This window comes from Carassius carassius, chromosome 36 (assembly GCF_963082965.1).
Source record: "Carassius carassius chromosome 36, fCarCar2.1, whole genome shotgun sequence".
Lineage (NCBI taxonomy): Eukaryota > Metazoa > Chordata > Actinopteri > Cypriniformes > Cyprinidae > Carassius > Carassius carassius.
Genome location: NC_081790.1, coordinates 30,082,720 through 30,093,699, shown reverse-complemented (window position 1 = coordinate 30,093,699; position 10,980 = coordinate 30,082,720). Strand labels below are relative to the sequence as shown.

At 45.9% G+C, this 10,980-nt stretch overlaps 1 protein-coding gene across 1 annotated transcript; it reads right to left on the bottom strand.

The window, feature by feature from the left end:
• Positions 1-5,992: 5,992 nt before the first annotated feature.
• On the bottom strand, positions 5,993-9,856 carry LOC132116842 (uncharacterized). The gene is made up of 5 exons (XM_059525707.1): positions 9,372-9,856; positions 8,378-8,642; positions 6,829-7,302; positions 6,314-6,670; positions 5,993-6,199 (listed from the first exon to the last, which is right to left on the bottom strand). The coding sequence occupies exons 1-5, from the start codon at positions 9,854-9,856 to the stop codon at positions 5,993-5,995; spliced, it is 1,788 nt and encodes a 595-aa protein (XP_059381690.1).
• Between the last annotated feature and the right edge of the window lie 1,124 nt (positions 9,857-10,980).

Sequence of the window (10,980 nt, the reverse complement as noted above, 5' to 3'; positions counted from 1 at the left end):
ACTAAGTGGCGGAGATAACAGACCAGATAACAGATTATCCAACCATGACCCAACTTGAACGTCATCTTGACATTCAACATTTGACCTTTGAACTGGGTAATTTTTTTAGACATCATTTGGACCCAATTTGGATGTCCAAAAATTACACAAAAAAGACATCACTCCAACGCATTGCACAGTGGGTGTAGTCATCATATCAGTTTTTTTTTTCAGAGTTGTCTGTTCTGACTTGAGTTGCAGTAAAAAAAACGGCAGTAGCTCACCGAGTACAACCATTTTATGTCATCAGAATAATGGTGCCCCCCATAGTCCAAAATATGTATAAAACTATGTGATTTTCAAAAATTTTGTTTTATAAGTTTTATACTACATTTCAGTAAGGGACATCATTTACGTTATATTAAGCTATACTCTAAGGTGGACATTGCTAATTATGCTGACCTGATTTTGGACAAATGTTTTGAGGAAAGAGATTAAAACAGGAGGCCAGACCAACAGCCTTTGACACTGCTGAAGCACTACTTTAAGATGTGTGTCTTTTTAACGTCACAAATGTAGGTGTCATTCATCCACAGCAAGAGTTGCACATTCATTACTGTCACTGATACGTCACACCAGTAAAGCACCAGTGTACTCAGAACAGACTATTATTGAGTGTTAAGGTCATTGCATACTGAGTCTGAAATTTTTGCATGCGTTTTTTTGTATTCGTGATCTGAAAAATTTGTCACTCACAAAGAGCTTGCACAGTGAGTTTGATTCGTATTAATGAATGCGTTACGGAAAAGAAAACGCAAAACAATACAAAACGTCTTCAAGTAGTGAGGATAATTTTTTGTCATCTCTCTTCTTAAAAAGAGAAAAAGAAAGAGGAAATATTGGGTACATCCACTCCTGTGATCGCGTAGAGAGGAAGGAGAGTTCCTGTTTGCACATTTGCCTCTTGTACATTCCTGTGTATCTTAATATTTAAGACTACAGTATACATTTATGCACATTATTTTCCATTCTATATTTAATTCTACAGTATACATCTTTTTTATAATTTAGTTTTATATTTTTGTTTCATTTTTTCATAGCTATGTTTATGTATATTTTCATCTGTGTTGTATTCTTTAATAATTGCACTGCCCATGGAGTGGACCTGACTCACATTTCACTGCTGGTTATATATGCTCTACATAATTGTGTATGTGACGAATAAAAATCTTGAATCTTGAATAGTAATTGGCGGCCCACTGCAATACCATTGTGACCCACAGGTTGAAAACCACTGGATTAGACTATAGAACTGTAGTGTTACTTGTTTAGGATTAAAAATTTTATTTGCTTTGAACGAGTCTCAAATGTTTGAGTCAGTAAAATGATCCGAACTTCCCATCACTACAACCTTTATAGTGTCACTGATAGGAAACAGGTGTGGTTCAATAATGAGTTCCTAGGCAGGGGTTTATGGGAAATGAAGTCCAGAGTGTACTGTGTCGTGTGTCTGTGTGTTGAATAAACTAATGTGCAGTGACCGGATCATGACATACAATTAAACACACAAGGACAAAATCCACTATATCACATATTTACCTGTATACTAAAATGCCAGTGATTCCACATATTTGAAAAAGCCTAGCTGAACTTAGTGCCAAGTTCATCAGTGTTAAAATAATACTGTTTTCAGATTCTGATAACCTACACATACACCTGTTCATGAGATTACACAACACAGCAGTGCAGGTTAACACACGAGCACTGACAAACATTTGGCTTGCACTGCTCCATCGTGGCACCTTAAGCAGCAATCACATACCATCATGCATGCTGCTCTTTCTGTAATGCCACCACAAATGAGCAGTATACACAGGGGTACAGAATACTTTAAAAGTGTAGTCTTCATAGCTCCTGAGCACATACCAAATTTGTGAATCAACATATTGACCTGTGCATACAGAGTACAACACTGTAAATATCCCTATCATCAGACAGGTCATCAGTTATATAATGCCCTTACGTATTAAACCTAATTACATACTTTAAGGACATTCCCAGTCAGAGCGAAGTCAGGAAATATCAGTTTCCTGTCCTCTCTACTCATAACAATTATAATATTACTGTTTTGACAGTCTCTATATTGATATTGAGGAAGAAACGCTACTCAAGGATGCGAGGACGTCCTCGTTAAGCGATTACAGAACTTTTAGATCAATGAAAGGTTTGCATATGGCTCACCTCAACGTCAGAAGTCTTCTTCCAAAGATAAGTGAACTACGATATTTTTGTCAAGAATCTAAAGTGGCGTTGTTTAGTTGCAGCGAAACATGGCTTGATGATTCAATATTGGATGCAGAGATTCAAATTGAAAATTATTGTTTGTTCAGAAGAGATCGAAATCGGAAAGGAGGTGGTGTATGTGCATATGTAAGGTCAGATTTGGTGTGTAATGTGAGAAGTGATTTTATAAACTCTACAGTGGAGGCGATTTGGCTTGAAGTTTTGTTGCCAAAGAGTAAACCGATTTTGGTTGGTATCTGTTATCGTCCTCCGGATCAAAGTGATTTTTATGAGAGTCTGGATGAGGTCTTAAATAGGTCTAATTATGTTTTAGGTCAAGAATTGCTTATTCTGGGCGATTTAAATACAGATATGTTGAAGAAAGATTCATCAGTGTTTAAGCAGTTCAGTTCATTTTGTAAATCATATGCATTGAATCAAATTATCAGTGACCCAACCAGAATTACTTCTAAAAGCAGTACAATTATTGATGTTATATTGGTTTCAGACATTTCTAGGATACATGAAAGTGGTGTTTTGGAGCTTGGTTTAAGTGATCACAATATGGTATATGTTTTTAGGAAATTAAAGAGAGAGGCTATTAGTCATCATAATACATTAAAAATTAGATCGCTTAAAAGATACAGTCCACAAGTTTTTGTAGATGAACTTAGCAAGGCTAATTGGGAAGAAGTGATGCAGTTTGATGATGTGGATACAATTTGGGACAGGTTTAAAAAGTTATTTGTGCAAGTTTTGAATAAAGTTGCACCTTGCAAAGAAATAGGAATTAAGCAAAGAACAGAACCCTGGATGACAGATAGTATTTTAAAAGATATCAAGGAACGTAATAATAGCTTAAAATTATTCAAAAAAGTTGGAAATAAAGATAATTATAACAAATTTAAATGTAAAAGAAATGAGATAAGATGCAAGATTAAAGAGGCCAAAAAAATGTTTTTGATTAATGAAATCAGGGAAGCTAAACAAGACTCTAAAAAACTATGGCGAATCTTGAGTGGTTTAGGCTATCGGCAAAAGGTTAAAGGTAAAGATTCAAAAATCAGTCTCAAAATGAATGGTCAATTGATGACAGATCAGAAAAAGGTAACTAATTGTTTAAATGAGTTTTTTACTACGGTGGGCGATAATTTAGTAAAAGAGCTTCCAGCAAAATTAGATTTATATGATGATAATTTGGTTAAACAATATTATGACAAATGTGGTGTTGCCTTAGGAGGTTTTTCATTTAACAAAGTAAAAGAGGCGACAGTTTATAAGAAACTAAGTGAATTGAAGTGCAATAAAGCCACAGGTTTAGATAATATTCCGGCCAAGTTTATTAAAGATGCTGCTAATTTTATAACTCCTATGGTTACATTTTAAATCTCTCTATCTGCCAGAATAAGGTACCGGCTGAATTTAAACAAGCTAAAATTTTTCCCCTTTTCAAAAAAGGGAGTAGGCTAGAGTGTAATAATTATAGGCCTGTGTCAATCCTGTCTTTGTTATCTAAAATTTTTGAAAGAATATTATTTGACCAAATTGAAGAATATTTTTCCAATTTTAGTATTTTATATGAATTTCAGTCTGGTTTTAGAAGGTTGCATTCCACAGAGTCATCTATTCTATATTTGACGGATCATATAAAGAAAGGAATAGATAAAGGTAAATTAAGTGGGATGGTACTGCTCGATTTACGAAAAGCCTTCGACACAGTTGACCATAGTATTCTGTTGCTGAAATTAAATGCTATGGGTTTTGACTCTAATTCATGTAAATGGATCAAATCCTATCTTACGAACAGGTGTCAAATGGTCGATGTAAATGGAGTGTGCTCAGACTTTTTGCCGATCACTAGTGGAGTACCTCAAGGTAGTGTATTAGGGCCCTTACTTTTTTAAATTTATATAAATGATTTAAAGATGGCCTGTTCTAGCCACTTATCATTATATGCGGATGATGCCATAATAATAGTTACTGATGAAAATAAAGAAACAATAGAAAGCAAGTTAAGTAGAGAAATTGTAGAAGTGTCTAATTGGTGTTTTCAAAATAAGCTATTTTTACACTTAGGGAAAACTGAGGTTATTTTATTCGGTTCTGCTGCAAAGTTGAAGAAATGTCCCAACTCAGAAATAAGGGTGGGAGATGAGTATTTTACTTTTAAACAAGAAGTGAAATTTTTGGGATGTGTTCTTGATAACAAAATGACTGGAGATAGCATGGCAGCTGTAGCTTTATCAAAAATAAATAATCGAATAAAATTTTTAGCAAGACAGGCTGCTTATTTAGATAAACAAACAATGACAATGTTAGCTGGTGCATTAGTGCAACCTCATTTCGACTATGCAGTAACTTTTTGGTACAGTGGCTCTAAAAAACATGTTAAAATAAATTACAGACTGCACAGAACAGGTTGTGCAGAATCGTTTTGGGGTTGCATCCTCGTATGCATCTTAACAATAACCATTTCAGGGAATTGGGTATCTTAAAAGTGGATAAAAGAGTAATGTTTATTAAAATTATGATGGTGTACAAAATAATTCAGAGAACTGTTCCTAAATACTTGTGTGATTACTATGTTTTTGTGAGAGATGTACAATGTATCTCTACAAGGGCAAGGATAAATAATATATATCTGTACCGGTTTAAAAGTGTAGTTGGGAAAAATTCATTTTTGTACTCAAGAGCAGTTGCTTGGAACGAATTGCCTGATCATATAAAACAATTACAGGAAGCATGGCCCTTTAGAAGTGAAGTTAAAAAATGGCTTTCCAATTAGGATGCCTTAAGAATTTGTAAAGTGTGAGTTGCTTGTTATTTGATTTTATTCCCATTTGAACTGTTCGTTTCATTTTATGCATGTAGAGGACCACAATGGAAATAAGTCTGAGGCTTTTTTGTGTATTTTATCCTCAACAAATTGTATTCAATGTATATGAACTGCCTCTGGCATGATTGTATAAGTTTATGATTATTGTTGAAATAAATCAAAATAAAAAAAAAATCAAATGCTATGATTGACTATATATATGTTCCTATTGGATAGAAAAGTAGTTCTAATGTTTTGTCCAAATGAATCCATTTTGATTCGGGTTTGCTGTGTTTTTTGATAGAGTTAATATATGTAGAAAAAGGTATTCAGCATTTTTGAAATGTAGAGTTTGTATTTATTTAACAAAATGTGGTTTTGGACAGAAAATTTACTATTTGGCTAAGTGTGTGATGTAGTTGTGTTGCTGTGTTAAGAGTTAAGAAAAAGTACTTTAAGTATTAGTAAAAGCTTGTTAGTATTTGAAAAAAAAAAAACTGTAATACAGTTGATACAGTTAGATCTCTCAAATCAGAAGGTTATAATGATGGCAATAACCAAGCGGGAAGTTATAGGTTAGTTCTCAAGGAGTTTGTCTGTTCCTTTTACTGAATATGTTTGGGTTAAAGCATGATTTAAACAGGTACAGCACATTCACACACAATCGCTTTTGCAATAATGCATTCAAACAATTGTAATCTTACAGTGCTACTTCATCTGTATCTGATTTTTAATAAGCAAAAATCTGTAAGTAATGCATCGATCTCTAGATTAAATATTTTTATCACAAACAAAATTTGCACAGCAGAAAGCAGCAATTATTCCTTTTAATGCTGACAATCGTTAATTGTTATCGCTACACTCCGCTCACATACTCTGGTTTCATCCTTTTGATTTCACCATGTCTCAGTGCTTTCAAGAAGAGAGCACATCTGCCCCCCTCTTGGATAGCACATCAAGAACGGTGTTGACCTGGTAGGCATAACATTTCACCAAAGTACTGGGTCTTTTGACAACACTAGTTCCATATTCGTTTGTATACCGTCCACAAGGTTTATGTGCATAGTCCAATACTTCTTCTCCTGGGACAGGTGAGAGTTTGAGTGTGAGGGGGTGAGTGTCCTGGGACAGGTGAGGGGGCAAGTGTGAGAATGTGTGTGTCCTGGGACAGGTGAAAGGGGTTGAGTTGAGGGGGCAAGTGTCCTGGGACAAGCGATGGGGTGAGTGTCCTGTAACAGGTGAGGGGGGTGAGGTGAGGGGGCAAGTGTCCTGGTACAGCTGAGGGGGTGAGTGTGAGGAGGTGAGTGTCCTGGGACATGTGAGGGGTTGAGTGTGAGGAGGTGAGTGTCCTGCGACAGGTAAGGGGGTGAGAGTTAGGGAGAGGGTGTCTTGGGACAGGTGAGGGGGCGAGGTAAGAGAGTGAGTGTCCTGGGACAGGTGAGGGTGTGAGGTAAGGGTGTGAGTGTCCTGGGAAGGGTGAGGGGGCGAGTGTTCTGGGACAGGTGAGGGGTCGAGGTAAGGGAGTGAGCATCCTGGGACAGGTGAGGGGGCAAATGTCCTGGGACATGTGAGGGGGTTAGTGTCCTGGGACAGCTGAGGGGGTGAGTGTGAAGGGGTGAGTGTTCTAGGACAAGTGAGGGGTTGAGTGTGAAGGAGTGAGTGTCCTGGGACAGGTGAGGTGTTGAGTGTGAGGAGGTGAGTGTCCTGGGACAGGTGAGGGGGTGATTGTGAAGGGGTGAGTGTCCTGGGACAGGTGAGGGGGCGAGTGTGAAGGGGTGAGTGTCCTGGGACAGGTGAAAGGGGATGAGTTGAGGGGGTAAGTGTCCTGGGATGGCGAGGGGATGAGTGTCCTGTGACAGGTGAGGGGTGAGGTGAGGGGGCAAGTGTCCTGGGACAAGTGAGGGGTTGAGTGTGAAGGGGTGAGTGTTCTGGAACAGGTGAGGGGTTGAGTGTGAGGAGGTGAGTGTCCTGGGACAGGTGAGGGGGTGAGTGTAAAGGGGTGAGTTTCCTGGGACAAGTGAGGGGGCGAGTGTGAGGAGGTGAGTGTCCTGGGACAGGCGAAAGGGGATGAGTTGAGGGGCCAAGTGTCCTAGGATGGCGAGGGAGTGAGTATCCTGTGACAGGTGAGGGGTGAGGTGAGGGGGCAAGTGTCCTGGGACAGCTGAGGGGGTGAGTGTCCTGTGACAGGTGAGGGGTGAGGTGAGGGGGCAAGTGTCCTGGGACAGCTGAGGGGGTGAGTGTGAGGGTGTGAGTGTCCTGGGACATGTGGGGGGGTTGAGTGTGAGGAAGTGAGTGTCCTGGGACAGGTGAGGGGGTGAGTGTGAAGAGATGAGTGTCCTGGGACAGGCAAGGGGGCAAGTGTCCTGGGACAGGTTGAGGGGGTGAGTGTGAAGGGGTAAGTGTCCTGGGACAGGTGAAAAGGTATAAGTTGATGGGGCAATTGTCCTGGGATGGCGAGGGGGTGAGTGTCCTGTGACAGGTGAGGGGTGAGGTGAGGGGGCAAGTGTCCTGGGACAGCTGAGGGGGTGAGTGTGAGAGGCTGAGTGTCCTGTGACATGTGGGGGGTTGAGTGTGAGGAAGTAAGTGTCCTGGGACAGGTGAGGGGGCGAGTGTCCTGGGACAGCTGAGGGGGTGAGTGTGAGGGGGTGAGTGTCCTGGGAAATGTGGGGGGTTAAGAGTGAGGAAGTGAGTGTCCTGGGACAGTTGAGGTAGTGAGTGTGAAGAGGTGAGTGTCCTGGGACAGGCAAGGGAGCGAGTGTCCTGGGACAGGTTGAGGGGGTGAGTGTTAGGGAGAGGGTGTCTTGGGACAGGTTAGGGGACGGGGTAAGGGCGTGAGTGTCCTGAGACAGGTGAGGGGGCGAGTGTACTGGGACAGGTGAGGGGCGAGTGTCCTGGGACAGGTCAGGGGGTGAGGTAAGGGTGTGAGTGTCCTGGGAGAGGTGAGGGGGCGAGGTAAGGGAGTGAGTGTCCTGGGACAGGTGAGGAGCCGAGTGTCCTGGGACAGGTGAGGGGGTAAGTGTCCTGGGACAGGTAAGGGGGTGAGTGTAAGGAGGTGAGTATCCTGGGACAGGCAAGGGGGCGAGTGTCCTGGGACAGGTGAGGGGATGAGTGTTAGGGAGAGGGTGTCTTGGGACAGGGGGCAAGGTAAGGGAGTAAGTGTCCTGGGACAGGTGAGGGGGTGAGTGTCCTGGGACAGGTGAGGGGGCGAGTGTGAGGAGGTGAGTGTCCTGGGACAGGTGAAAGGGGATGAGTTGAGGGGCCAAGTGTCCTGGGATGGCGAGGGGGTGAGTGTCCTGTGACAGGTGAGGGGTGAGGTGAGGGGGCATGTGTCCTGGGACAGCTGAGGGGGTGAGTGTCCTGTGACAGGTAAGGGGTTAGGTGAGGGGGCAAGTGTCCTGGGACAGCTGAGGGGGCGAGTGTCAGAGGGTGAGTGTCCTGGGACATGTGGGGGGGGATGAGTTGAGGGGCCAAGTGTCCTGGGATGGCGAGGGGGTGAGTGTCCTGTGACAGGTGAGGGGTGAGGTGAGGGGGCATGTGTCCTGGGACAGCTGAGGGGGTGAGTGTCCTGTGACAGGTAAGGGGTTAGGTGAGGGGGCAAGTGTCCTGGGACAGCTGAGGGGGCGAGTGTCAGGGGGTGAGTGTCCTGGGACATGTGGGGCGGTTAAGTGTAAGGAAGTGAGTGTCCTTGGACAGGTGAGGGGGTGAGTGTGAGGGTGTGAGTGTCCTGGGACATGTGGGGGGGTTGAGTGTGAGGAAGTGAGTGTCCTGGGACAGGTGAGGGGGCAAGTGTCCTGGGACAGGTGAGGGGGTGAGTGTGAAGAGGTGAGTGTCCTGGGACAGGCAAGGGGGCAAGTGTCCTGGGAGAGGTTGAGGGGATGAGTGTTAGGGAGAGGGTGTCTTGGGACAGGGGGCAAGGTAAGGGAGTAAGTGTCCTGGGATAGGTGAGGGGGTGAGTGTCCTGGGACAGGTGAGGGGGCGAGTGTGAGGAGGTGAGTGTCCTGGGACAGGTGAAAGGGGATGAGTTGAGGGGCCAAGTGTCCTGGGATGGCGAGGGGGTGAGTGTCCTGTGACAGGTGAGGGGTGAGGTGAGGGGGCATGTGTCCTGGGACAGCTGAGGGGGTGAGTGTCCTGTGACAGGTAAGGGGTTAGGTGAGGGGGCAAGTGTCCTGGGACAGCTGAGGGGGTGAGTGTGAGGGTGTGAGTGTCCTGGGACATGTGGGGGGGTTGAGTGTGAGGAAGTGAGTGTCCTGGGACAGGTGAGGGGGTGAGTGTGAAGAGGTGAGTGTCCTGGGACAGGCAAGGGGGCAAGTGTCCTGGGAGAGGTTGAGGGGGTGAGTGTGAAGGGGTGAGTGTCCTGGGACAGGTGAAATGGTATGAGTTGAGGGGGCAAGTGTCCTTGGATGGCGAGGGGGTGAGTGTCCTGGGACAGGTGAGGGGTGAGGTGAGGGGGCATGTGTCCTGGGACAGCTGAGGGGGTGAGTGTCCTGTGACAGGTAAGGGGTTAGGTGAGGGGGCAAGTGTCCTGGGACAGCTGAGGGGGCGAGTGTCAGGGGGTGAGTGTCCTGGGACATGTGGGGGGGGATGAGTTGAGGGGCCAAGTGTCCTGGGATGGCGAGGGGGTGAGTGTCCTGTGACAGGTGAGGGGTGAGGTGAGGGGGCATGTGTCCTGGGACAGCTGAGGGGGTGAGTGTCCTGTGACAGGTAAGGGGTTAGGTGAGGGGGCAAGTGTCCTGGGACAGCTGAGGGGGCGAGTGTCAGGGGGTGAGTGTCCTGGGACATGTGGGGCGGTTAAGTGTAAGGAAGTGAGTGTCCTTGGACAGGTGAGGGGGTGAGTGTGAGGGTGTGAGTGTCCTGGGACATGTGGGGGGGTTGAGTGTGAGGAAGTGAGTGTCCTGGGACAGGTGAGGGGGCAAGTGTCCTGGGACAGGTGAGGGGGTGAGTGTGAAGAGGTGAGTGTCCTGGGACAGGCAAGGGGGCAAGTGTCCTGGGAGAGTTTGAGGGGATGAGTGTTAGGGAGAGGGTGTCTTGGGACAGGGGGCAAGGTAAGGGAGTAAGTGTCCTGGGACAGGTGAGGGGGTGAGTGTCCTGGGACAGGTCAGGGGGCGAGTGTGAGGAGGTGAGTGTCCTGGGACAGGTGAAAGGGGATGAGTTGAGGGGCCAAGTGTCCTGGGATGGCGAGGGGGTGAGTGTCCTGTGACAGGTGAGGGGTGAGGTGAGGGGGCATGTGTCCTGGGACAGCTGAGGGGGTGAGTGTCCTGTGACAGGTAAGGGGTTAGGTGAGGGGGCAAGTGTCCTGGGACAGCTGAGGGGGTGAGTGTGAGGGTGTGAGTGTCCTGGGACATGTGGGGGGGTTGAGTGTGAGGAAGTGAGTGTCCTGGGACAGGTGAGGGGGTGAGTGTGAAGAGGTGAGTGTCCTGGGACAGGCAAGGGGGCAAGTGTCCTGGGAGAGGTTGAGGGGGTGAGTGTGAAGGGGTGAGTGTCCTGGGACAGGTGAAATGGTATGAGTTGAGGGGGCAAGTGTCCTTGGATGGCGAGGGGGTGAGTGTCCTGGGACAGGTGAGGGGGTGAGTGTAAGGAGGTGAGTATCCTGGGACAGGCAAGGGGGCGAGTGTCCTGGGGGTGAGTGTCCTGGGAAATGTGGGGGGTTAAGAATGAGGAAGTGAGTGTCCTGGGACAGGTGAGGGAGTGAGTGTGAAGAGGTGAGTGTCCTGGGACAGGCAAGGGGGCGAGTGTCCTGGGACAGGTTGAGGGGGTGAGTGTTAGGGAGAGGGTGTCTTGGGAAAGGTGAGGGGACGGGGTAAGGGCGTGAGTGTCCTGAGACAGGTGAGGGGGCGAGTGTCCTGGGACAGGTGAGGGGCGAGTGTCCTGGGACAGGTCAGGGGGTGAAGTAAGGGTGTGAGTGT

What these genes read in the sequence shown, in the direction of transcription:
- LOC132116842 (XM_059525707.1), bottom strand. Translation starts at nt 9,856, where the DNA reads ATGTCCCAGGACACTCACCCCCTGACACTCGCCCCCTCAGCTGTCCCA. An exon ending in GGACACTTGCCCCCTTGCCT is followed by an intron (nt 8,643 to 9,371) that starts GTCCCAGGACAC and finishes TACCTGTCACAG; the next exon opens with GACACTCACCCCCTCAGCTG. An exon ending in TCACACTCGCCCCCTCACCT is followed by an intron (nt 6,671 to 6,828) that starts GTCCCAGGACAC and finishes TCACCCCCTCAG; the next exon opens with CTGTCCCAGGACACTAACCC.